This window comes from Bos indicus x Bos taurus, chromosome 4 (genome assembly GCF_003369695.1).
Source record: "Bos indicus x Bos taurus breed Angus x Brahman F1 hybrid chromosome 4, Bos_hybrid_MaternalHap_v2.0, whole genome shotgun sequence".
Classification (NCBI taxonomy): Eukaryota; Metazoa; Chordata; class Mammalia; order Artiodactyla; family Bovidae; genus Bos; species Bos indicus x Bos taurus.
The window spans coordinates 40,703,583-40,729,792 of record NC_040079.1 but is presented as its reverse complement, the minus strand read 5'-3'; the positions used below and the strand labels follow the sequence as shown (position 1 = coordinate 40,729,792).

At 43.6% G+C, this 26,210-nt stretch overlaps 1 protein-coding gene across 5 annotated transcripts in view; it reads left to right on the top strand.

Annotated features, from left to right (window-relative positions):
* Positions 1–26,210, top strand: part of GLI3 (GLI family zinc finger 3) — a 318,105-nt gene that overhangs the window by 281,266 nt on the left and 10,629 nt on the right. For all 5 annotated transcript variants that reach the window (XM_027539184.1, XM_027539181.1, XM_027539182.1 and 2 more), the window contains 3 exons: positions 17,242–17,391; positions 18,443–18,607; positions 24,943–25,233. In XM_027539184.1, the coding sequence (XP_027394985.1) occupies positions 17,242–17,391; positions 18,443–18,607; positions 24,943–25,233 (606 nt within the window). The remainder of the gene's footprint in view (positions 1–17,241; positions 17,392–18,442; positions 18,608–24,942; positions 25,234–26,210) is intronic.

The following is a 26,210-nucleotide window of genomic DNA, read 5'->3' as shown; positions in this document are numbered from 1 at the left end:
GAAAGTTCAAGGTGGGTGTAGGGAGGTTGCACTATAAATGGGATGATGAGTCTCATCAGGGAAGCAACACTCCAAGAAGGACTTGAAGGAGGTAAAATTATCTTGACTTAGGGCTCCATCCTAGATGTAACCCAGGTGTCTCCAGCTGCAGGTCCAAGCTGTCCAGCCTCTTAAGTGGCATTTGCCTTTAAAGCATTGGCTCTGCACTTCTGTCCACATTCTGTCTGCCCCCACCCTCTGCTGCATAGTCTAGGTGGTCTTGGATTCCATCTCCGGTCTTGCTGAGCACTCAGTCCCCACTGAGGCTCCATTTCCGGCACTCTGTCCTTGGGATGGCAAGATGAGGGTGGTCTTCTCTCCTCCAGCTGTGCACAGCTCCTTGATGAACACTGTTACACAGAACTGAATTATACAGATAGCTTTGGGGAAAACAAAAAGTGTTCAAAACAGCAAACAGCTTAAAAATCAAATATTACTGACTTCTGTCCAACATTCCTCAGCCCCCTCCAGCCTGGGAATGACAAATGAGCCGGTTTCCCTTCTTAAGTTTATATTCTCTAACCATGGGTTGGAAAGATCCCCTGGAGAAGGAAATGGCAACCCACTCCAGTATTCTTGCCAGAAGAATCCCATGGACAGACGAGCCTGGTGGGCTGCAGGCTCACCCTATATGGGCTTTGCTCCATAGAGGAGCAAAGAGTTGAACATGACTTAGCGACTAAACCATGACTGCGTCCCTAGACATTTTTTCTCTTTCTTATATGATCCATCCAGACTTACTGGAACTGGGAAGCTGCCTCTGGAAGAAAACGTACCTTTTGTTGCTTTAACTTCTGTCTTCATCTGCCCAGGAATTCTCCAAATCCGCTCAACACAGTTGGTGTTTCCCTGTCCCTGTCCTGTTGCTCTGAGTCCTTTGTTCTCTCCTTTACTTCCTTTTTTATTTCCCTGACTCTTAAACACTGGTCTCTGTCCTTCCCATTTGCTGTCCTTCTTCATCTTATGTACAGCCTCCATAGGTCAGTGATTTTCAAACTGGGCTTTACGAAATCCTCAAAATTCTGTGTATATTGGGGTCACCAAACACAATATTGGGTAGGGAAGGGAGCTGCTCTCTTTCTTCAGCCACAGTCTTTGTTTCTTGAATCTTTGTGTTTAGATTTGTCTTCTTTGTTGGAGATGTCCTGGAGGTGATCTTTGGTGGCCCAGTCTGTAGAGGCTTGAAGCAGGGTGTCTTGGGTTCCTGGCCAGAGGTTGAGGCTGGGTCATGTTAGTGAGAGCACTGAACTCAAGCCACTAGACCAGTGGCCAGTGACAAGGCCCAGACCCTTCAGCTTTGCAGAGAAGTCCCACAGAGGTGGAGAGTAGGGAGACAAGTGTTTACTAGGAGGAAAAAGAGTATGGTATGTGTGGATAGACACACAGGTGGACTCAGAAAGAGAGAGTCGCACCCTTGTGGTAGTTTGAATTACTCTTATGGGGCATTTCTTCTGGTTTCCTTTGGCTAAGCATTTTGATTTGCCTGGTTCTGAGTCTGTATTTGGTATATCTCAGGATCCTCCCATGCGTGCATGCGCATCTCTCAGCCAAGACAGATTCCACTGAAGGGGTCTACGAGTAGCTTAGCATCACTCCCCTTTTGACCTCCAAGGATCTTTCTTGTCAGGAAGGTTTCCTTGACTGCAAGGTGAGAAATATGTGGACTCATCTCTTACTTAGATAGGGCCCAACCTCCCCTCTTGATTGTCCTGCTATTGATAGAGTTTCTGTCCACAGGGAACAAACTCCAATTGCTCTCCCTGGGGGGCCCATCTACCTCCTGCCTCAGAAGCACCTCCAATATGTTATCAAACAGAAGCAGACTCTCTTCCAAATCTCTTTGACCTCCCATGCCATTTATTGTCTCAGAATCTTTCAAGTTAGAAACTACAGTATGTGTGTGTGTGTGTGTGTGTGTGTGTGTGTGTGTGTGAGTCACTCAGTTGTATCCAACTCATTGTGACCTCATGGACTGTAGCCCACCAGGCTCCTCCATCCATGGAATTCTCCAGGCAAGAATACTAAAGTGGGTAGTCATTCCCTTCTCCAGGGGATCTTTCCAAATCATGGATCGAACCTGAGTCTCCTGCATTGGCATGCAGATTCTTTACCGTCTGAGTCACCAGGGAAGTGCAGAAACTTTGGTATCACTTATTATTGCTGCTGCTGCTGCTAAGTCGCTTCAGTCATGTCCGACTCTGTGTGACCCCATATTACCTCTCTCTAATTCACCCTGAACACATTATTCCAATGGTCTCTCAAATGGAGCCCCTTCTAGCCATCTTCACGGCCTCTGCCCTTAGTTCAGAACCACGTCTCTCTCTTGGATAATTATAGCAGCTCCCTAAATGGGCTTGGGCATCCCAGGTGGTGCTAGTGGAAAGAACTGCCTGCCAGTGCAACTGACCCATGTTTGATCCCTGGGTCTGGAAGATCCCCTGGAGGAGAGCATGGCAACCTACTCCAGTACTCTTGCCTGGAGAATCTCATGGGCAGAGGAGCCTGGTGGGCTACTGTCCATAGGGTCACAGAGTTGAGTTGGACGTGATTGAAGCAACCTAGTATGCATAAAAGCACAAATGGGCTCACTGTCCAGTTCCTCTGGTATGCCTGCTAGAGTTACCTTTTATAAACAAAAGTCTGATCACTGCCCTGCTTAAACTTTCTTTTGGTTGCCTGGGGTCTGGCGCCTTAGGCCATTCACCCCCCTCATGGAGGGTAGCAGGTACATAAATTGCGTTGATTGAAAAATGGTAAATTGTTCTACATGTTGAAAAGCTTACAAAAGCAGAGAGGTCTAGAGGCCTTCTTCCCATTTTATTTTGGTAAGACAAAACTGGAAAAGCTTGGGGCAAACAGGCCTGCCAGTTGTCTATGATATGGAGACTCGTGCATTCTTCTGGGTGGCTTACTTAATTGCAAAGGTGTCTGTGATGTGAAAGCTAATTTTTAAACAGTATTTCTTTCTGCGTTGTTCTGACAGCCAGTCTTGGCTAAGATCCAATGGACGTGTCTTACTGAGTCTTGGCTCTTCAGTGTCTAGCTCAGTAACCGTCATATCATAAGTAAGCATTGAGTTAATAGTGAATGAATGAGTCAGCCCAGCGGGACTGTGGGCAGATTTCCAAATGGATAATTTTGCCTGCTTGCCTGCTTCCTTCCTTTCTTCCAATAGCTCTTGAGATTTGCCTGTGTTTCTGCCATCAGCAGTCACAACCGCCGTCTTGGCACATACATGCTAACTGAATCTTCTTCTGACTGTGAGAAACTCTCCTGGCACTTTTCATGCAAGAGGACAGTTTCTTTGCAAGGTGATGGGCAGAAGACCTTTAGGGTGGGTCATGGTCAGGGATGTGGCTTGGACTGGACTGGCCTCAGGATAACTTTTCTATCCCGTATTTTCAAAGGATGTCATTGAAAAAAAAAAAAAAAAAAGATACTTGACTCTTCTCCAAATACTAAAAATAGATTTGAAATCCAAATATTTCTAAAATGTTTATTTATTTATTGGCCTGCATTGGATGCTAGTTACAGTATGTGGCATCTTCACCGTGGCTCATGGGCTTCTCTAGTTGCTGTGTGTGCAGGCTTAGCTGCTCCTTGCACGTGGGGAATCTTAATTCCCTGACCGGGGATCAGACTCATGTCCCCTGCATTGCAAGGATTCTTAACCATTGGAACAGCAGAGGAGTCCTCAAATACATTTTATTGTATTTGTTTCTACTTTCACAAAAATTCTAGCCATTAAAATTATGAGACTGAAATGAAATGAAATGAAAATGCCAGTTCAAGGGCTGAGTGCCAAAATGTTCAGAATCAGACTTGAATGGAGGGAACATGGCAGCTTTTATAAGAGCAGTGAATGAGAAACCAACCTTTCAAAGTCAAGTCACACCTTTAATTCACTTTTATTTATTTTTCCTTGAATTTTGAATTTTCTCACAATCATACTGTCTGCTAAGGCTCTTTACAAAAAACAATAACTGGATGTTCAGGTTTGGTGGATTGCTATGACCATAAAGCTACACTCAATATTTTTTATCACCTAGAAGTGAAAAGAATCTGAAAAATTATATATATATACATATATATATATGTATGTATATATAACTGGATCATCCTGCTATATACCTGAAAGTAACACAACATTGTAAATCAATAAAAATTAATTTTGATTTTTATCCTTCAATAAAAAAATAAAAAATTCATTAGAAAAAAATTAAGTCATTAAAGACTAATATTTTGTATGCCCCTAGATATTGGAATTCTTAATATTTTATATCACAAAAAGGAAAAGTTTGTATCTACCTTCGTATTCAGAAAGACTTTAAAAAATGAGTCTTGCTTATTCTTCTTAGAACTAGTCACAGTATATATGTGTGCGTGTGTGAACACATTAAACATCTCAAATTAAAAGTGTAAGGTGTGCTGTTACAATTGTATGATTGTACACATATAACCCACCTTTCAAAGTATGATAACGTAAGAAGTATTTTGACAGTACTTTGCAGAGTGTAACTACTCTACAAATACTAGTTGGATTCTTATTGCACAGAGAAACCACACATGAACCCTCTTTTCTCTTCGGGGCAGAAATCTTAGCCCACAAAGTGGGAGGATTTTAATGCTCTGGAACACAATTTGGCTTCTGAAGTCTTTTGTGTGTGTGATGGTAAATGCTATTGTCATGAATGGTCGTGCTTTCCAGATATGCTGGACTCTTAGAAATGACCCATCCATGTGAGTGCCTGATTCACTTGGTCCTCAGGAAAGGTTGCATCCTGGCCATTCTTCTCAGCCTAGGAGCGGGTGAGGAACAGAAGGGGAGCCTTTTGCTACTTCGCCTTTGGAACTAGACCTTTGGTCAGAAGATGCTTACCGTGTTTGATGAATTTGTTAAGTGCAAAGAAATGAAGTAGAAGATGCTTTTTGGGAGACAGACTTTCCAAATTATTTCATTCCGTGACGCACAGTTAAAAAGGTCTTGTGTACATCCTAAGTCGCTTAAGTTGTGTCCAATTCTTTGTGACCGTATGCTCACAAAGACTGCCAGTCTCCTCTGTCCATGGGATTCTCCAAGCAAGGATACTGGAGTCGGTTCCAGGGGATCTTCCTGACCCAGGGATCAAACCACATCTCTTACATCTCCTGAATTGGCAGGCAGGTGATGTAAAGGCAGGTGGCACTTTACCACTAGTGCCAGCTGGGAAGCCAGAATGGTCTTGCCCGACTGGATTTATTACTAGTAGTATTCTTATTCTTCTTCTTGTTCGTCACTAAGTTGTCTCTGACTCTTTGCCACCCTGTGAACTGTAGCCCCCCAGGCTCCTCTGTCCATGGAATTTTCCAGGCAAGAATTCTAGAGTGGGGTGCCATTTCCTTCTCCAGGAGATCTTCCTGACCCAGGGATCAAACCCATGTCTCATCTCCTGCATCTCCTTCGTTGCAGGTGGAGTTTTTTTTTTTTACTGCTGAGCCACAAAGGAAGCCCAAGCAAAATAGACAACATTAATCAATAGTATTTACACTTTTCTTTTTAAAAATTCTTCTCAAAAACTGCAGTATCTTTAATATTAGGTCATCTTAATCATTAATACATTAATCATCTTAATCATTAATACATTAAATCATTGGCTTGGTTAAACCAGTATATATTTCTGTGTCCTGGAGTTGAACCAGTAATGCATGTACTTCTTGTGGGGGAGGGGTATCAGCTTAGATAAATTATATCATATTTATTTCTAGTTTCTAATTCAAGGTAACAACAAAAATTAAAAAGTAGAATTCTGAATTACCTGTGCTTGAATTTTCCACAAATTTTTAGTGAATCTTAGGATAGATCATGTGTTAGGAAATAGCAGTTTTTCCAGTATACACTATTTTTGCATTAAATTCCTCAAACATACATATGAATATACAGATTCATGTACAATGTTTTCGTTTTCTTTTGTTTATAACTCTGCACAAAATTTCATATTCTCCACCTTTGTACTCATTTTTACAACTTGAAAGATGAAGAAGGAATACTCAGAGACGTTATATAAGTAAAGTTCCCAGGTTGTTAACGTTGGGTCCAGTGTGAAATCCACCAGGAAATATCGGGTCATAACAGTATGTTCTACTCTGACTCAATCTGTCTGTGGATTGTGTGTGTGTGTGTGAATACAAGCTATGATATGATGCAGTCTTTGGTTCCTTGGGAAATCATTTGCCAGCCCCAAGCCCTAGATACAGTCCTATCTTCCTCAACAATTTCCTCTGTTAGCAGAGGCCATCACCAAGTGTACTTCTGTGGTTTTCCTTTTTTTTGGAGGGGATGGTAACATCTTTCTTGGGCTGTATTCATAGATCATGCTGTCCACCCGTTTCAGGAAAACAACAACTCAGTATGTTTGGATATATTCACAGAGTTGTGTCACGATCACTCCGATCAGTTTCACAGTGTTTTTATTATCCCAGAAAGAAACCTCATTTTCCGTCTTCCAATCCCTCCTCAACCATAGCCAAGCACTAACTTACAGCTTGGCCTGTTCTGGGCCTTTCAAATACATGGAATCTCACAATATTTGTCCTTTTGTGACTGACTTCTTTCCTTAACATAATGTTGCCAAGGTTCATGCTTGCTCCTAAATGTGAATGATGAAAGGAATCCCAGTCTCCGGCTTACCTTGGTGGTGGTGGGAGTGAGGGCAGTATTTTCAGTTGATATCAATTCTCTCAATTGAACATTGTGAAGCCCTTTGTCCAGACATTTACCATTTTAAGGAATTTTGCCTTTCTTACTCATAGAATAAAATAATTTCATTACAGATTTATAGCTAGAAACAAGATTTTAATGACTGTCAGAGAGACTTTTTCTTAACCAAGAAGCACATTTATTCTTTCTCAACCAAGAAACATATTTTAATTTTTATATCACCCTAATTTTTAATAGTCACAGATCAGAAATAGGAAAGAAAGTACTCTACTTTTAGAAAGAGAATGCAGTTTTGTACCCAAATTCTGGAGTCCTTTTGATGTTTTCTGTATCATTTTATAGTTAGATTAAAAACTGAAAGCTACATGAATATATTAGCCAGTGTGAACTGAAACAGTCATTTTGTGAGGTCTTCATGAAGATCCCTCCCACAGCAAGCAATGATAGCTTTTTAAATACTCTGCCAGGAAGATTGATGGGTGCCACCAAAACCATTTAAATTATTTTATTTATCTAAAATTAAAGTGCATATTGAGATAAAAGGCCTGTTTCAACCCCGATAGTCTCTGACTTCTGCTTTCTTCACTTCTGCCTTCTAAAGCCTTAAGGAATCCAATCACAGGGCCTACCTAATAGAATCCGTGTCACGCGATTGTAAAACTTTCCCAAATGTTACATATGTCAAATAATACACAAATCAGAAAGGTATATGGCTCCTTTCAGGTGCAAAGTTTCAAGGAATTCTTGTAGGCAAAGCCTTTAAACCTCTCTCCCAAATCAGTTTGAAAGTAAAGTAAATTTTATTTGATTCAAAATTATTTTTCCCTTTTTCTGCTTTTCAGAAATATTTTTGGACTACGAAGTCAGGAGCCTACTCATAGATTTATAATATAAGGTCAGGAAGCCAATTGAGCTTTCTTAAAATTGTTTACTTGTTGATATCACATTCTGTGCCAAAGTAGAAGGCCTTCTTAACAGACTTCCTGAGCCAATATGGAGAAGATTCAAATTATCAAGTTCTGTTAAACATATTAATTTGCTCAGGCCTGTTTGTGAGCTCATCTAGCAGCAATGTGAATTGACTTAGAAAGTATTAAACATTACTGGTTTGATAGTCTGAGAAGGAAAGTCTTGGTTTCATGTTTTTCCTTTTAAAATATTATCATGGCATTCAGATAGTGGCATATTCGTGTGTGTAGATACAGAGAAATGTAGCAAAGGGATAAATCAGAAATGACACAAGAATACAGCCAGCATCCCAGGTCAGCCCAATCCCTTGCAATCCCACAGTGCAGTTCCATTGTCTTGGGTATTTAAATATGAAATGCAACACTTTCCGAGCCTTTATTTTCTTTTCTATTAAAACGGGAGTACTTTGTGTATGCATGTGCATACATGTGTGTGTGATTGCATATGTGTATACGTGTGATCATGGACATTTGTGTGCAGAGAGAGATCATGTTTACCTGAACATTGTTTTTCTAAAAACTGTAACTCTCGGTTTTCACATATACCTTGTGCTGTGAAAATCTTGGCAACTTTCCTTGTAGCAACTTTTTAAGTTGGTGAAAAAGTTCGGTGTTATTTGAGAAACACGAGATACTGCCAGAAAGACTGGTGTGTAACGTATATGCACAGGGGAGCCTGATGGAAATGGTGGTGAGGGTTGAGCCTGAAGTTTTACATTTCCTGCCTTCACTGTTTTTAAGTTGCATAACTGTAATGTTTTCATTTCAACAGTGGAAGGAATTTACCTTCTTGATGTTAGGGATGTGGCTAATTTAGAGAATGAATCACCGGCAACAGCAAGGTGTTTGTCTACTGGTTAACCTGGGCAGAGTGTGAATGGAGCTGTGCAAACTTTCCACCCACACCACTGAGCCCTGTGGTAGCCTCTCCTCCGAGTCAGTTGGTGGGGAATTGGGCCAAAGGAGAAGGACAGGAATGGAGACGCAGACGTGAAAAACAGACATGTGGACATGGCGGGGAGAGGGAGGGGTGGGATGAATTGGGAGATTTGGATGGTATATATATACACTACCATGTGTAAAATAGATAGCTAGTGGGACACTGTGGAGAAGGCAATGGCACCCCACTCTAGTACTCTTGCCTGGAAAACCCCATGGACGGAGGAGCCTGGTAGGCTGCAGTCCATGAAGTTGCTGAGTTGGACACGACTGAGTGACTTCACTTTCACTTTTCACTTTCACGCACTGGAGAAGGAAATGGAAACCCACACCAGTGTTCTTGCCTGGAGAATCCCAGGGACGGGGGAGCCTGGTGGGCTGCCGTCTATGGGGTCGCACAGAGTCGGACACGACTGAAGCGACTTAGCAGCAGCAGCAGCAGTGATATAGCAAACGGAGCTAGCTATACCAATGATGACCTAGAGGGGTAGAATGGCAGGATGGATGGGAAGGAGGCTTAAGAGGAAGGGGATATATGGATATATATATATATATATATATATATATATATATATGTTATATACACACACACACTTATAGTTGATCCACTTTATTGTACAGCAGAAACTAACACAACATTGTAAAGCAATTATATTCCAATTAAAAAAAAGGCAGAAGTGTCCTTCCAGAGTTCATGAACTGCTTGAATAGCAGCCTTATTTGGGGAGCAGCAAACATTTGGGATAGATGGTCGGCATGTGTGTGTTTCGTCAGAAGAGTTAGGGACAGACTGAGGATGAATGATCAGCTCTGAACTCAGACTGCAATAAGAAACAAAAGAAAGGATCCTGATGAAGTCAGTGAAGTCTATTGTGGGCATCTGTTTTGCTGCTAGTAAAAGAAAAGCTTCATTTTCCTTCCTGCACCGTTGCAGCCTCCAAGGTTGATGCCAAGTGGTGGGCTTCTCAAAGAGATGCCCTTGAAAGAAGTATCATCTGGAAAAATGGTTTATAGCTTATCTTATATATGTGTATGCTGCTAAGTCGCTTCAGTCGTGTCCGACTCTGTGTGACCCCATAGACGGCAGCCCACCAGGCTCCCCCGTCCCTGGGATTCTCCAGGCAAGAACACTGGAGTGGGTTGTCATTTCCTTCTCCAATGCACGAAAGTGAAAAGTGAATGTGAAGTTGCTTAGTCATGCCCAACTCTTAGCGACCTCATGGACTGCAGCCTACCAGGCTCTTCTGTCCATGGGATTTTCCAGGCAAGAGTACTGGAGTGGGGTGCCATTGCCTTCTCCGATATATGTGTATCTTAACAGAAACAGAGACACAGACATAGAGAACAAAGTATGGACACCAAGGGAAGAAGGGGAGGGTGGGATGAATTGGGAGACTGGATTGATATATATACACTACTATATATAAAATAGATAACTAATGAGAACCTATTGTATAGCACAGGGAACTCTACTCAGTGCTCTGTGGTGACCTAAATGGAAAGGAAATCCAACAGAAACAGAGGGGATGTATGTTTGCATATAGCTGATTCACTTTACTGTACGGTAGAAACTAATACAACATTGTAAAGCAAGTATATCCTAAAGAAAATTTTTTTAAAAAAGAAGAAAGAAATACCTTCCACTTCTCCAATAGCCAGGCCAACTGTAGTGATTCCCCCCGCACCTTCCTCTGTGCCCCCAGAGCTCCATGGGGAGTACAAGAGACAAGAATCCCAGGTCTTGGCTCATCCTGTTACAAACACGATCACGATGGCCAGATACCAGCTTGGTTGGTTGACTGTGGGCTCCTGAGATGCTTTATTTTTTTCATCAGTCATCAGTTTCTTGAGGCAAATGTTTACAATCTCACTTCATCAGGAAACTCAGTGGCTGGACTCAGTCTTTCTGGGGTTGCCTGGTCCTGATGTCCTCATCCTATTTATTCAGACGGGGAGCTGTCCGGGTTGGCCCCGCTGAGAGAGTTGGCATCCAGAGCCGTAATTTACACCATCTATCTCTTTCTGGCGCTTGGGCCTCTGGCAAATTGCATGTCTTGGTGTTGGATTAGTTTGGAATTTAATCATGCATTATTTTCCCTCCAATTAAATTATTTATATATTTGATTAACGTTTTCACTGCCAGGAAGTCAAATTTTCAGTGAAACCACAAATAAACAGAGGCCCTTTGAATTTCAGGCCTGCCTCCTAGGGAATCTGCCTGTCTGTTTGAGTGTTAAGAATTCGCTGTGTATTCCTTTTCTTAGCTACGTAGGATTTTGGTGAGCAAAGAAGAGGTGCTTTTTTCACTTAGTCCCAGTAACATGGTGCAGAGAGGGACATATGTCTGGCTAACTCCCTCCCCTCATGTCATCATGACCCTCACTTTTATTCCTTTTTACTGCCTTCTCTGTGCTCTGGCCCTGAGACATACCTCCTCCTAATTTTACTTCCTTAGGCTCTAGAGCCAGCCTAACCAATAATGTCAAGGGCTCTGTTAGCCCAGAAAGGAAACTTTGAAGTCATAGATTTCAGGGAGAGCAAAATAAATGGCCCACAGGCCAAATCTGGCTACTGCTTGTGTTTATACAGCCCAGGAGCCAAGAATGATTTTTACACTTTTAAATAATTGGAAAAAAGATGTAAAGACTGTCCTAGGATACTTCACAGTTTCAGCATCCGTCAACAGATAGCTGAGCCCATTTATTTGCGTGTTAAAATAGCAGCAGAGGTGAGCAGACTCGATAGAAACTTTTTGGCCTGCAGAGCCTAAAATACTTACTCTCTGGTTTTTTACAGAAAAAGTTTGTAAACATCCAATGTAGTTCATCACCTCCATTTTACATATGGGAAAAATGAAGGCCCAGATAGGTGAATTGTCCAAAAGTACACAGCTCGTTCGAACTTGGTCTGGGGGCATCTTCCAGTGCTCACCTCACCCACCCACCCCCCGGGCCTATTCCCATGCTCCTGTGGTATGAGCTCTGTCCGAACATGAGCCCTACATGAGTGCCTGCAGAGGCCAAAGTGGTTTTTTTGGCAGAGTAAATATTTAGGACACTTGGACACATGAAGTCTATGATTTCTTGGAATTTTAAGTTTCACCTGAAATCTAGCTTCAGAAAGTGTTTTAAGCTCCAAGATGCAAAATGACATATACACAGGGACCTAGTGTATAGCACAGGGAACTCTCCTCAATATTCCGTAATAACCTAAGTAGAAAAAGATTTGAAAAAGAACAGATACATGTATATGTATCACTGAATCACTTTGCTGTACACCTGAAACTAACACAGTATTGTTAATCAATCCAATATCAAATAAAAATTAAAACGTAAATAAATAACCTAAATAACAGAAAGATTTCTGTGTTTCTTTGAAGTAATTGATTATGTCCTGTGCTCAGTATTTGAACCCTTAAAGACAAACAAGACTGACCTGGTCTCTGCCAACCAAGGTCAGAGAATCTCATTCCAAGAACAGTAACTTGTGGTCTCAATCCAGGTTGGCACTCAAGCAGTTTCAGAAAAACACAAAAGCATGTTAGATAGGACTTAGATCTACTCTATGGGGCAGAAAGGGAAAATTCCCAAGATGCTAACCTTTTTGAAACTGAGGTTGCTTCCACGGTCCCAAGGAACTTCTCCTCTGTTCCTCTCCAGATGAGAGAAGGCCGGGTATTGTGGTTACTGATGGGCACTGGATTCCCACCACTGGGATTTTTCAGACATTGTCCAGAGGTCAAGGCTGATGCAACTTGGCCAGGTATTAATCTGAGATGGTTTGCATTTTCCAGGCACTGCTCTCATCAGCCCATTGTCAGCATCCCCATCCCAGCTCAATGGCAGATCCCTCGACTCCCTGGTTAGCAGCTTCTACACTTTTGGTTACTAAAGTCTCATCCAGTTTAAACTTACAGCCTCCTGTCCAATCACAGCCTTCTTCCCCTACACCGGCCAGGCTCCCAGCTCAAGGAGGCTGGCAGGCTCTTTGTTTTTCTCCCACCTCACCCACCTGAAGGAGGGCACCTCTTTCCTCTCCCCCCAGAGTCTGGCTCCTCCAGCCTGATGGGGAGGACAGGAGGCTTTACTAGCTTCAGGTGGCACCTTCCCTGTTGGTCATCTCAGGCGCCCTGGTGGGTGCACGTGAGTTCCATGCAGAGGTTTCTCTCATAGTCTGCCTGCTGGACACCTGACCCAGAGTGCTGCATTTTAGGTGGGCCCCGGTTGGCCACCTCACAGGTCTCCACTGGGCCCCTGGAAGCTCATGCCTCCTACTACACCCAGCAGTGGCAGTGCTGGGCTGCTCCCATGTCTGCCTGGCACATCCACTCCTACCTACATGTTCCTCTCCCGGTTCCTCGATGGCACCAAGATCTGACCTTCTCTAGGGGCTTCCACCCATCTTTTTCTCCACCCCCGTCCTCATCTGCACACCCACCAGGTCTCCACTCATCCTTCAGTCCCACTTTAAATGCCTCTCACTGGAGAAGCTGACCCTGGTCTTTGGTGCTCCCCACAGATTTGGGACCCTCTGTTAATTGTTTTTCTAAAGCCCTCTTATTTCCCTTCCTAACACTGAGCATAACTATAATTGTAAAGTCATTTAAGCCATTATCCATGTCCCTCCAGCAGACTGTAATTTCCTCAGGAAAAGACTCAGGTCTGTCTGAGTCTACAGCACAGGACCTGACGTGCAGCAGTACTCAGTACATACATGTCAATATGTGGGGATAGATGAAATGTGGTGATCACTGAGTATTTCTTTTATTCTCTCTGGCAAGATGGGGTTCACATTTGGATATCATTCCAATCATTCAAGTTCTTTTGAATTCTTGATACTATATTATTTTAAAGTAATACAGCATCTACATTAAAATCTTACTGTATGGATACTGGGTAAAATGTAGTTGAAGTAAGTCAGGCAAAAGCATCAAATATAAATTCTTGGCTCCAGAGAAAGTTCAGTGTCTCACCTAAGCCAATCAAACCAACAGGTATTTATGGAGGACTTGCCAAGTACCAGGGCCACCCCTCAGTGGCTGAGAATACAAAACCAAAAGATGTGGGTCCTGACCTAAGGAGTTAACTAAACCCAAACTCTCAGGTCATATTCCAATTTTAACTTTCCCTGTCTTTTCCCTCCCTCCTTTCTTTCTTCCCTTCCTCTCACCCTTCCTTCTTTTTCTTTCATGTCTTCATCCAAGGAGCTTAATGTCTAATAACGTGGAAAATAGCTGAGCCAAGAGCAGTCTTTATGGAGGGGATTTGTGTGACCATTAATTGTTTTCCCTAGAAAGGAGACTTTGTATAACACCTCCGTATCATGTGGGCTTAATGACTGGGCTTCTGTACATATCTGGGACAGTCTTGGGCGATGTGAAAGGACCACAGACATGTTCTTGAAGCAGACATTTAAAGATGGCATATTGTCCCCTGGCCGACAGATCTGTTCTCTTCATCCATGTATGTGCCCCTGTATCGCTTTAAAAAATATATATTATTGTAGTATAGTTGCTTTACAATGTTGTGTTAGCCTCTTCTGTACAGCAAAATGAATCAGCTATGAGTATGCTTGCTTGCTAAGTTGCTTTAGTCATTTCCAACTCTGTGAAAGCCTATGGACCATAGCCTGCCAGGTTTCTCTGTCCATGAGATTCTCCAGGCAAGAATACTGGAGTGGGTTGCCATGCCCTTCTCTAGCGGATCTTCCCAACACAGAGATCAAACCTGAGTCTCTTATGTCTCCTGCAATGGTAGGTGGGTTCTTTACCATTGGTGCCACCTAGGAAGCCACTTTAAGTATGGCAAAATCAATACAAAAGTAAAATAATTAATTAATAAAAAAAAAGAAAGTGAAAAGAAAATGAAAGTCACTCAGTCATGTCTAGCTCTTTGCAACCCTGTGGACACTAATACAGTCCATGGAATTCTCCAGGCCAGAATACTGGAGTGAGTAGCCATTCCCTTCTCCAGGGGATCTTCCCCACCCAGAGATCAAACCCAGGTCTCCCACACTGCAGGCAGATTCTTTATCAGCTGAGCCACCAGGGAAGTCCTAAAGCTCAACATTCAGAAAATGAAGATCATGGCATCCGGTCCCACCACTTCATGGGAAATAGATGGGGAAACAGTGGAAACAGTGTCAGACTTTATTTTTCTGGGCTCCAAAATCACTACAGATAGTGACTGCAGCCATGAAATTAAAAGACGCTTACTCCTTGGAAGGAAAGTTATGACCAACCTAGATAGCATATTCAAAAGCAGAGACATTACTTTGCCAACAAAGGTTTGTCTAGTCAAGGCTATGGTTTTTCCTGTGGTCACGTATGGATGTGAGAGTTGGACTGTGAAGAAGGCTGAGCACTGAAGAATTGATGCTTTTGAACTGTGGTGTTGGAGAAGACTCTTGAGAGTCCCTTGGACTGCAAGGAGATCCAAGCAGTCCATTCTGAAGGAGATCAGTCCTGGGATTTCTTTGGAAGGAATGATGCTAAAGCTGAAACTCCAGTACTTTGGCCACCTCATGCGAAGAGCTAACTCGTTGGAAAAGATTCTGATGCTGGGAGGGATTGGGGGCAGGAGGAGAAGGGGATGACAGAGGATGAGATGGCTGGATGGCATCACTGACTCGATGGATGTGAGTCTGAGTGAACTCTGGGAGTTGGTGATGGACAGGGAGGCCTGGCGTGCTGTGATTCATGGGGTCGCAAAGAGTCGGACACGACTGAGCTACTGATCTGATCTGATCTGATACATATATGTATACGTGTATATATACATCCCCTCTTTTTTGGATTCCCTTCTCATTTAGGTCACCACAGAGCACTGAGTAGAGTTCCCTGTGCTACACAGTTAGGCTCTCATTAGTTATCTATTTCATGTATAGTAGTGTATACATGTCAGTCCCAATCTCCCAATCCATCCCATCCCGTGTCCCCCTTGGTGTCCAGTATGTGTTCTCTACGTCTGTGTCTCTAGCCTACCATACAGAGTGAAGTCAAAAAGAAAAAAACTATTGTATAATACCACTTATGTATGGAATCTAGAAAAATGATACAGGTGAACTTGTTCCCAGCATCAGTTTTAAGAAACTCTCATACTGAGGACAGTTAGCTTTTTACAGAAAACACACAACTGTCTATCAGGGGGTTGTGATGCCGTGATGAACCGGAGTGATTCTGTGGGTTCTTCGTCACGTGCAGAGCTTCTGAAAGGATCTTGGTTGTCTGCCTGCACCCTGGGCCATGTCACCTGCTCTCTCCTGTCTCTCCGGCTTTCTGAGAGCTGTTTAGGAGAGTATACCGTGATTGCTTTTCTCTGCCTTCATCCAGTTTTAAACTACAAACACAACACAACAGACTGCTTTCTTTTTTTTCCTTACAGCAACCGGTCGCCTAGTGGAGTAACTGGGCAAGGCTGAGTGATGGAGTTTTACCCCCAGGCCCCCAGAGACCACTCAGTTAGGACCCAGAACCTCATCAAGAAAGTAATTAAAAGTCCTGTCACTGCTACGTGGCCCAGGAAACCCAGGGGAGGTTTCTGTCACTGCACAAATTTTTTGGTGGTGTTTCTATGTATGTGTGGGCAAGGGTTCACAAATGCCTTGAATTAAGGCAGATAAAGTATGGGGCAGCCAGAGAATAAACCGAGAGGATCAACCTAGGGCACAGATTTCCCCCATCACCCGTGACTGAACATTATCTTACTTGAGCAGACCTAAGTTTGATCCAAATTAAGAACCACGTCTTCTGGTGTGTCTGTAGGTTGCACCTGTCTCCCAGTTGTAGGACCTTTGATGTATGGATCCAAGGAACTCTATTAATATACAATGGGATTCTAAAACTTTGAGTCGGAATTCAGAGAAATTTCAGGGACATTCAACTTCATTTTTAAAACCAAATTCACAGAATTCTACAGCTGGAAAGAACCTTAGAAACTAGGGGATTTGTTCCTTTATTTTGTGCAGGAGGATAGCACAGACCCTCAGAGACTGTTTTGTTGACGATCACCTGGCCTTCATTTTCAGTCAAGTTCATTTCTCTGTGATTCTTATCAAAAGAATGATCTCCCTAATTGGAACTAAAGTGCCATTTGAAAAAGTGCTTTGGTTTTTCCCAGTTCTTGTTACAGACGTGTGTGTGCGCGCGCGCGCACGCCCTTCCTGCAGTCTTGAGCCACATCACTAGCCCAGCCCACAAGGCCTGAAGAGGGTGAGAGCTGGAGGTCCCCTCTGTGGTCACTTCACCTGGACCCCAACTTGGCAGGTGAAAGACAGCAGAGGCCCAGAGAGGACGTGTGTGTCTCACCCCATTTCACAACTCCTGTCTTCCGTTGCCCTTGCAGTATCTTTTCCAGGACTCCAAGCTTCTTCCAAATCCTGTCACTTCTGCTAGTTAAAAAAAGTGTCTCTCCACAGTTGGTAACAGCAAACTGACTTAAGAAATGTACTAACCAGAATAGAATCGTCTGCCATATGGGAAAGGTACCGTGGAGCCTTTAGGACTTAAGTTAGGGGGTTTGGGGCCCTCTGTTATGCTGCCTGCAGAAAAGAGTTGTATATTTCCATTTGATTTCTCTTTTTTTTTCCCCCAAAACCCAGCATATAAATAATGACCACATCCATGGAGAGAAGAAGGAGTTTGTGTGCCGGTGGCTCGACTGCTCCAGAGAACAGAAACCCTTCAAAGCCCAGTATATGCTGGTGGTGCACATGCGCAGGCACACGGGGGAGAAGCCTCACAAATGCACTGTGAGTCCCGGGGTGGGGGGAGGGGCGGGATGTGCACCCAGAGGGCGTCTTGCACCCGTGGCTCCTTCCTCCTACTCCAAGAACCAGAACCGTGCCAGCTGATGAGTGATAAACTCCCGGGGCTGGGAGAGGGGAGAGGAGGGAAGAATTAGAGAAAGAACGCGGACAGCTGAGCTCAGAGATACTGGAAGGAAGTGTCCTAGACCCACCCTGTACAGCATGGTGGCCTCAAGACCACGTGCTTTGGAGATGTGACTGGCCAATCAAGGAGCTGATTTTTTTCAATTTTATTTAATGAAACACTTGGCTAACAGCAACTGAGTCAGCCCAGCTCTGCAGAGTAGCCGGTGGGCAGGTCGCAGCAGGGACCAGCCATCTAGCACCGGGAATGACCACGGGGCCACTGGGCTTGCCCTCATACCAGGGTCTATCACACCAGAGCCATGGAGGGCACAGGGAAAGGCCAGTTTCAACTTGAAAAACTTCAGTTGACTTTTCAAAAATATAACCTGTATGGCTTTAGAGTTTTTCCTCAGCCCTCGCCCCCAGCACCCCCCTGCCCGCCAGTCTGTCACCATGACCCAGTACAGACCTAAGAACTGGAGGCTAAGCTTTCTTTCACTAAGGTGCCCGCCAGGCACACTCAGGACTGAGCCTTGGTACTTTACATGTTAAAGGGCCTTTACAAACAGGATCAAATTCCGTGTCTTTGTAGGGACACAAAGCCATATTAATGAACTTTGTGCTGAATCTGAAATCAGTGGGAATTCAAGGAGATCCCTGAGCAGATAATGAAACCCATTGTCCACATTGAGTGGCCTATTAAAAAAAAAAAAGTCCCGGGATTTTTACTAGCACTGAAAATGCTTTCTCTAGAATTGCCCCGAGCCCACCATCTGAATCCCAATAAAGGCAGAGTTTAGTGGACTTTTGTTCCTTGGTTTTGAAAAGCTGCCGACCCTCCAAACGTCCGTCTTTCATTCACTTGGAGCAAGTGAGAGGCAGAAGTTGTCGTTGTGTGGGGTCATCCAGATTTACCTGTCGTCCTCAGTTTGAAGGTTGCACAAAGGCCTACTCGAGACTCGAAAACTTGAAAACACACTTGAGATCTCACACTGGAGAGAAACCATACGTCTGTGAGCACGAAGGATGCAACAAGGCTTTCTCTAATGCCTCGGATCGCGCTAAGCACCAGAACAGGACACATTCCAACGAGGTAAGGCTCCTCTGGGAGACGCCTGTTGGGTCCAGAGCTCAGGGGGTGGAAATAGAGAATCCTCTGGGGAGACGAGAGCCTGTTCCATTGTCGTTTCCTCTGGCCACTCCCAGCATGAGTGGATGTTAATGCTGCAGGTGAAGGTTTGGGGGGCCTCAGAGGAAGGGCTGAAACCTGGTCTTGGATGGGAGAGACAAGCTGAGGAAGGGGGAACAAGTTTCCTGTTGTTCAGTACTGCCACCTACTGGTCAAACAGTAGTCGCATTTAACTTGGAATTCCACCAACTCGCTCTGCCTGGAATAGCCCGAATGCATTTGAAGGACGATGACCCTGTAAGCACTAAGGAGAGACTGAGAAGAGAGGTGTTGACAGCTGACAGCTTACTGCTAAGACAGCCACTTTTATTTGCTTTCTCCAGGTGGTATCTTCAAATGCATTATATCAAAAAAGACTTCTGCAGAGCAACCTGACTTGGCTAAATAGGATTTCCAGACAGTCTAAATTCCAAAGGGTCTTGGAAGCTTATTCTCAGAAACCCAGAATGGTTTCTAGTCAGTTATTTAAGATAATATATTGAGTAAAGCTTCAAGGGTTTCCTGATGTGTTGTTGTTAGTTTGAGGTATTTATCCCCCACACATTTCAGAGAAGTGTAAGAATAAATGAAAATGGTTTCTAATTCACTTCGCTTACATTTTAACTCGCTTTTGCCTGCAGATCTCCAGCTTCTCCTTGAAGGTCTAGCTCAGATTCTGCCTCTGTCTGTGAAACTTTCTCTTGAATGAATTCAGAGATTAACACAAAGGCTTCCCACATCTGTGGTGGAAATAGGCTGGCTAACCAGAACTTGTTCATGAGCTGTAGTTCTGCCCCACAGAGTGGGTCATCAGTTTGCTTGAAATCATGTGAGAGAGGGAACATTTTGACCTTGGTGTGACTCTCATCTGACCCCACAAGGTGCCAGCCAGGCCCTTCATGATCTTCCAGAGAAGAGCTGGAAGAGGGAATTTGTAAAAGTGCAACATTCTGTTCACTGGCCACTGGCTTGAAGGTGGCAGAGATGGCCCTCACAAGTTTCCTTCCAACTGAACTGACAAAGGAAAAGTATCTCAAAGGGGTTTCGCCACACTCAACAAAAGCACTCGCACACATAAACTCACACACATGAGTTCACCTTTACACACTCTAGTGGAATAAAGAAACCTGAGTCCTTTGGGATCTATAATATTGATCCACTGTTTGCAGATGTTTTAGACAAGATGCCGCATCTCCTTTTTTTTTTTGTCAAAAATGCTTTTATGATGTGTGGTGAAAGTGAAAGTCGCTCAGTTGTGTCCGACTCTGCAACCTCATGGACTATACAGTCCATGAAATTCTCCAGGCCAGAATACTGGAGTGGGTAGCCCTTCCCTTCTCCAGGGGATCTTCCCAACCCAGGGATTGAACCCAGGTCTCCTGCATCACAGGTGGATTCTTTACCAGCTGAGCCACAAATTGTAATCCAATGTACTTGTTTACACCCCACTCCAGTACTCTTGCCTGGAAAATCCCATGGACGAAAGAGCCTGGTGGGCTGCAGTCCATGGGGTCGTGAAGAGTTGGACACGACTGAGCGACTTCACTTTCACTTTTCACTTTCATGCATTGGAGAAGGAAATGGCAACCACTCCAGCGTTCTTGCATGGAGAATCCCAGGGACGGGGGAGCCTAATGGGCTGCTGTCTATGGGGTCGTACAGAGTCAGACACGACTGAAGCGACTTAGCAGCAGTACTTGTTTTGTACAAAGTTTTAGGGGATCTGAAATAAGCAGATCCATAGAGACAGAAAGACTGGTAGCTGCCACAAGCCGGGGGGAGGAGGAATAGGGGTGACTGAAAATAGGTACAGGGTTTCTTCTTGGGATGATAAAAATATTCTGGAACATGAGAGTGGTAATGATTGCACAAGATTGTGACTGTGCTAAATGCCACTGGACTGTGCCGTTTAAAAGGGTGTTCTTCATAGTATATGAATTATGTTGTGTTGGCCAAAATGTTCATTTGAGTTTTTCCATATGGACTTTCCATACAGATTTTTGGCCAACCAAATATCTCAATTTAAAATGTTTCAGGGGATTTGATTAACTTAACCTAGAATTTAATTAATCTGTTTATATTTCATATACTTAGGTACAATTATGACCAGAAACTTAGAAGGCATACATTCCTGTAGATTCTCTCCTATTATTGTGGAGCCAGTTGGGCACCGAGAATGTTAGAACTTCAGCAATTAAAAAAAAAAAAAAAACTTCAGCAATGAATAGATATAAACATGCTTACTGAGTTTTTATCTTTTTATGAGCTTCAAATGCATGCCCACATCTGTTTGCTTTAATGAAATGCATTATAGTGGAGCTTGAATTCTTCTGTGCATTAGAAAATGCAGTGTTGAATGAGAGTTGAATATCCATCATGAGGTTAAAATGTATCTTGGTCAACAATATCTTTCACCAAAATGGAGCGATTTACCTAAAATAAATGATTAACATTGACCATAAACACATAAGTAAAATTTTATTCACAATCACGTAAATCATTTTCTCTGTTCCATGAATAGAGAAAGCCCTCAGCTTTGCCTATGAATGATAGACAGTTTCAGATATATCAAAATTAAGTGTGTCCAGGAAATCCAGATTTGTATCATCAATCAACCATGGACAAATCCAGATGTCTTCTTTCATTTATTTGTCCTCTTATTTGTATCTTCATCCTTTCTCTGAACAAATATTGATAGATGGTTATCTGGCAAGCAGGTTGCTATTCTGGATGAGGCAGATGGTGTGGAACAGAATAGGAAGCAATTGCCATTCGGGGAAGCTAATCTACCTCTCACCCCCGTGACTATTCTGCCCATGTAGGGCCACTGAACCATCGCAGTGGCCTCTGACCAGGCTCCCTACTCCAGAACATGGAGCTCCTGTTCCATCCCAAACCAGATGAAGCCAGTTTCCTTGAGCTCTGATTTGGTTGTATCTCCCTATCCAGAAAGTTCCAGAGGCTCCATCTTTCCTAGGAAAAGTTGAAACGTCTTATGCCTGTGTTGGATTGGCCAAGAAAATATTTTTCTGTAAGATACTTTGTGAACTTTTTGGCCAGCCCCATATCTACTTTCACCTGCTCAACCCCAATCTTCCTTTTCCACAATCCCTTGACCTCTCCCCATGGTGAACATGAACACAAGCTTCCAGACAGCATGCCATGGAATGCATCTTCAATCTGAAATGAAGATTCGATATGACTTGATCGTTCAGAGCTTTTGTGTCATCAAGTGTTATTAAAGGATAAAAGAGATCGAGAAAGCTGCTGACATAGACTTGCGGCGGGGTGGGGGTGGGGGGGGCAGTAAGAGTACCCCGTGCTGGTCTTTAGCCAGATGTTATGCAGCCACTAGCAGTCTGCTAAGGAAAGAAAGGCAGTGTCTCAGAGCATGGCACCAGACCCCCTCACCCACGACATGCATTGAGATAACATGGGCAGCAGGTGCATGCCCGCCTGGAGTGGTCCTACTAATGGACCTTCAATCTGGATACATTTTTTTTTTTTTGCATTCTCTTGCCCTCATTTTTATCCTTCAGCATCTTGTTCATCTTTCAGGACCCAACTACAACACCTTTTCTTAATCAAAGCTCTGTTTATTGAGCACTTATTATATGCCCCATATCACATCATGGTAAGCACCATGTATACATGGTCAGATGTAGTTCATACCCTGACCCCATGAGCTGGGCATCATACCCAGATACAGAAATTTGATGATTGATGCCGTCCACCATCTTCCCAATGAAAGAAGGGTTTCCCTCTGTCCATATCCTTCTTTGCATCCACACTTTTCATATTTTCCATTCTTTGAGATTTAATCCTGTCATATATAAAACTGTGCTCACAGAGTCTTGTATCTAGTAGGGATCATTAAATGTTTATCTAAAATTTTATTTGGATAAATTCTACAAAGTCAAGTAGAATGAAAGTGTTCACAAAGTATCTTTCAGTTTAGGGAGTCAAAAAGGCAATCATGGTGCCAAAATTTAAATGCCCAGGATAGGAAACATGGGTAAATTAGAACCCTGACAACATTTATCTTTACCTACACTTAGATTGCATTTCAGTCATTAATCAGAACAGAATTGGGGGCCAATCTACATCATGTGGTTAGTGTTTGTTGTGAAGTGTTTTTTTCTGACCTTGTGTGCTTGGAGATTTTTGTAGGTGGCTAATGCTTATGTGCTCATACAAGGGCACATGGGCACACAGGTACTTGTTGGTCCTGGAAATGCAGGAGCTGATGAATATTAGTAGATTCATTCCATCTCTAGCTGTGTCCTCATTTCCAAATTAACCCATGATACACACATGCAGACATCTACGGGAAGAATAGTTCTTCAAACCTGGAATGCTGGCCTGGCTTTGTGCTCCCTCTCCCCGCCCCAGACATTGCTGTCTGCCTGTCATAGCAGTGCAGTGAGCCAGCAGAGAGCCGAGGTCAGACACTATACGGTAATAGCACTAATCGTCAGAGCCATTCTTCTGTCCCTAATGCATAGGATTTGATGTGCTCATTTCATTATACATATATATGCTGCAAATCACACAAGCTCCTGAAAAGAAGTAATTTGTAGTTAATGGGAATCAATTCAACCCAAAATTTTCTCAAATTTGGCGGTGAGGTCTCTCAGCATTCTGGAATCTTTACCTCATTCCATTAGGGCATGCCATAATTTTAGGCAGCACTCAGTCTGTTCTTTGGCTTTTAGTGGAAAAGCATCATTCTATAAGACAGGGACTCTTTTTTAATCCAATGGATATATTATATTAATCATGTCTTTCATGAATATTGTTTATCTAATAGCTCACCTCCTGATATATACGGATGTAAATATAGACTCATATAAGCATCCGTGAATATATTATATTGCAAATGAAGTAAACAGAATCACAATTCTGACATTGGTTATGAATATAATGCTAGCAGTTCTGTGATGTGAGTAAATATTCAACTACAAGGGTCTGTATAATTTTTGATGACTATAGGTTTGACTACTGACCCACACAGAAAATGAAATTAGCATGAAGTAATTTGTAGACCTTAGTACTCAGGAGCAGAGCCTCACCCAGAAATACTCACCTCCAGAATGACATCTACCAGCCCTCGTCGGTTTATGAGTGAGCATTTGTGGATACTCCAACAGGGTTTAGGACTTTGAAGATCAGAAAGGTTCTGGATATTCTGAGCCCTGAACACCCCCACACAGTTGTAATACAACCCAAAGGATCATATTTTAGTGATATCTAACCTAGGAGAGGCTACAGCAATTTTTAAAAATATTTATTCATTTATGATGTATTTGTCTGCACGGGGTCTTAGTTGCAGCATGCAGGATCTTCCATCTTTGTTGTGGCCTATGGGCTCTAGTTCCTTGATCAGACTTGTGGGCTCTAGCTAGAGCCCCCTGCACTGGGAGCACAGAGTCGTAGCCACTGGACCACCAGGGAAGCTCCAGGCAATTATTATTGTCATTATTATTTTCTACCATGTCGATGTGTAAAGAGCACATTTTAAAAGGTGGAAGAGTGATTTTAGGTCTGGGAAACAGGACTTCGTAAGAAATGTCTTCACACAAGCTCTCCCCAAAGGTGTGTAGCATTCTTCTCATGAAAGGATGGGTGTCTTTTAAGCCTTCTTCTCTTATCATCACCATCAGCATCACCACTGTCATCAAATTATCTTGGACACCATGTGACCCCATGACACTTCTTCCTACTCACAAAATAAATTTTTCCAGGAGCACAAACACAATTCACGTGTTCTAAGCTCTCCCTGTGTGTGTATGTGTGTGCACACGTGCACACATACCCTCAGTTGTGTACTATTCTTTGCAACACCATGGATTGCAGCCCACAAGGCTCCTCTGTCCATGGAATTTTCGGCAAGAATGCTGGAGTGGGTTGCCATTTCCTACTCCAGGGGATCTTCCTGACCCAGGAATCAAACCCATGTCTCTTGTATAGCCTGTATTAGTAGGTGGATTCTTTATCACTGTGCCACCCAGTATTCCCAAGGTCTCCCTGAGCACTCTCTAAAATAGTAATGTGTTCAAGCTAGAGTCCATGGACCCCAAACTGTGTCCAAATAGTCTTTATTAAACCACTGCACCATTTAGAGGGTTTTGAATACCTCAAAACCTTGTGATCATGCTTTGAAAGAATTAAAAACATAATGAAGAGCCACAAGAGACTGTTGGGCCGGGGACAATCACTTTGATAACAATCTATTCTTTCATTGTTGGGGCATTTGACAGAAACCATATGTGTGCAAAATCCCCGGCTGCACCAAGCGCTACACAGACCCCAGCTCCCTCCGGAAACACGTGAAGACCGTGCACGGCCCAGAGGCTCATGTCACCAAGAAGCAGCGAGGGGACGTGCATCCCCGGCCCCCGCCCCCTCGAGATTCCGGCAGCCACTCACAGTCTAGGTCACCTGGCCGGCAGACTCAGGGAGCCCTCGGGGAGCAGAAGGACCTCAGCAACACTACCTCAAAGCGGGAAGAATGCCTCCAAGTGAAAACCGTCAAGGCGGAGAAGCCCATGGTATGTTATTCGCTTTCCTTCTTGATTGTCCCAGGTCTCTAAAGGGGCCAGGTAGGGTGCTAAGTTAAGGGAGGATCACGTCACCCCTGTCTTCACTGGAACCCACTGTTTGATTTAAGGAGATCAGAGCTCATTGATCTCAATTACTTACCCCAGCTCAGAAAAGAGGTTTGGGGTTTCCTAACTGCTTTTTTTAAATCGATCTGGAAGTTGTGGCAGGTAGACCCACACCACCATCCACATTTTCAGGAGGCCTCTAACATAGAGAATTATTCATTGGGTCCCTCTGTAAACATGTTTTCTGACTTCTTTGCCTTGGTGACCCCAAGAGAAATAAGCCATGCACAAGTGCTGAGTCACATCAGTTGTGTACAACTCTTTGTGACCCTGTGGACCGCAGCCCACCAGGCTTCTCTGTCCAAGGAATTCTCCAGGCAAGAATACTGGAGTGGGTTGCCATGCCCTTCTCCAAGGGATCTTCCTGACTCAGGGATCGAACCCCTGTCTCTTAGGTCTTCTGCATTGGTAGGTGGTTTCTTTACTACTAGCACCACCTGAAATAAGCCATGGTCCCTGTTCTTTAGGGGTCTGCAGTCCAGTGGCATAGGCAGACTAAGAAAGCTTGGGTAATAGGGGTCTAAGACAAGTCTGGGTGCGAGCATTCAGAGGGGAGCTAACAGGGTGCACGTGGCGATGCCATGGGAGGGGCAGAGAGCAGGTGGCCGCCAAGCGCAACACTCAGAGAGGGGAAGGAATGTGTGCAGGGGCCCAGGGCCTGGCACAGCCAAACACGAGTCATGGGGCCCCAGGGGAATGTGCTGGAGTAGAAAGAGGGGAAGATATAAAGGGATTTTTAAATTTTTTTCTGAATTTTTAGAAAAGACAACTCCTGTGCCAATCTAGAGATTAAGTGATAGACTTGAGACCATATCTAAAATGATTCCTGAAACAAGGAGGTAGAAAGCAAGGGAGGGATT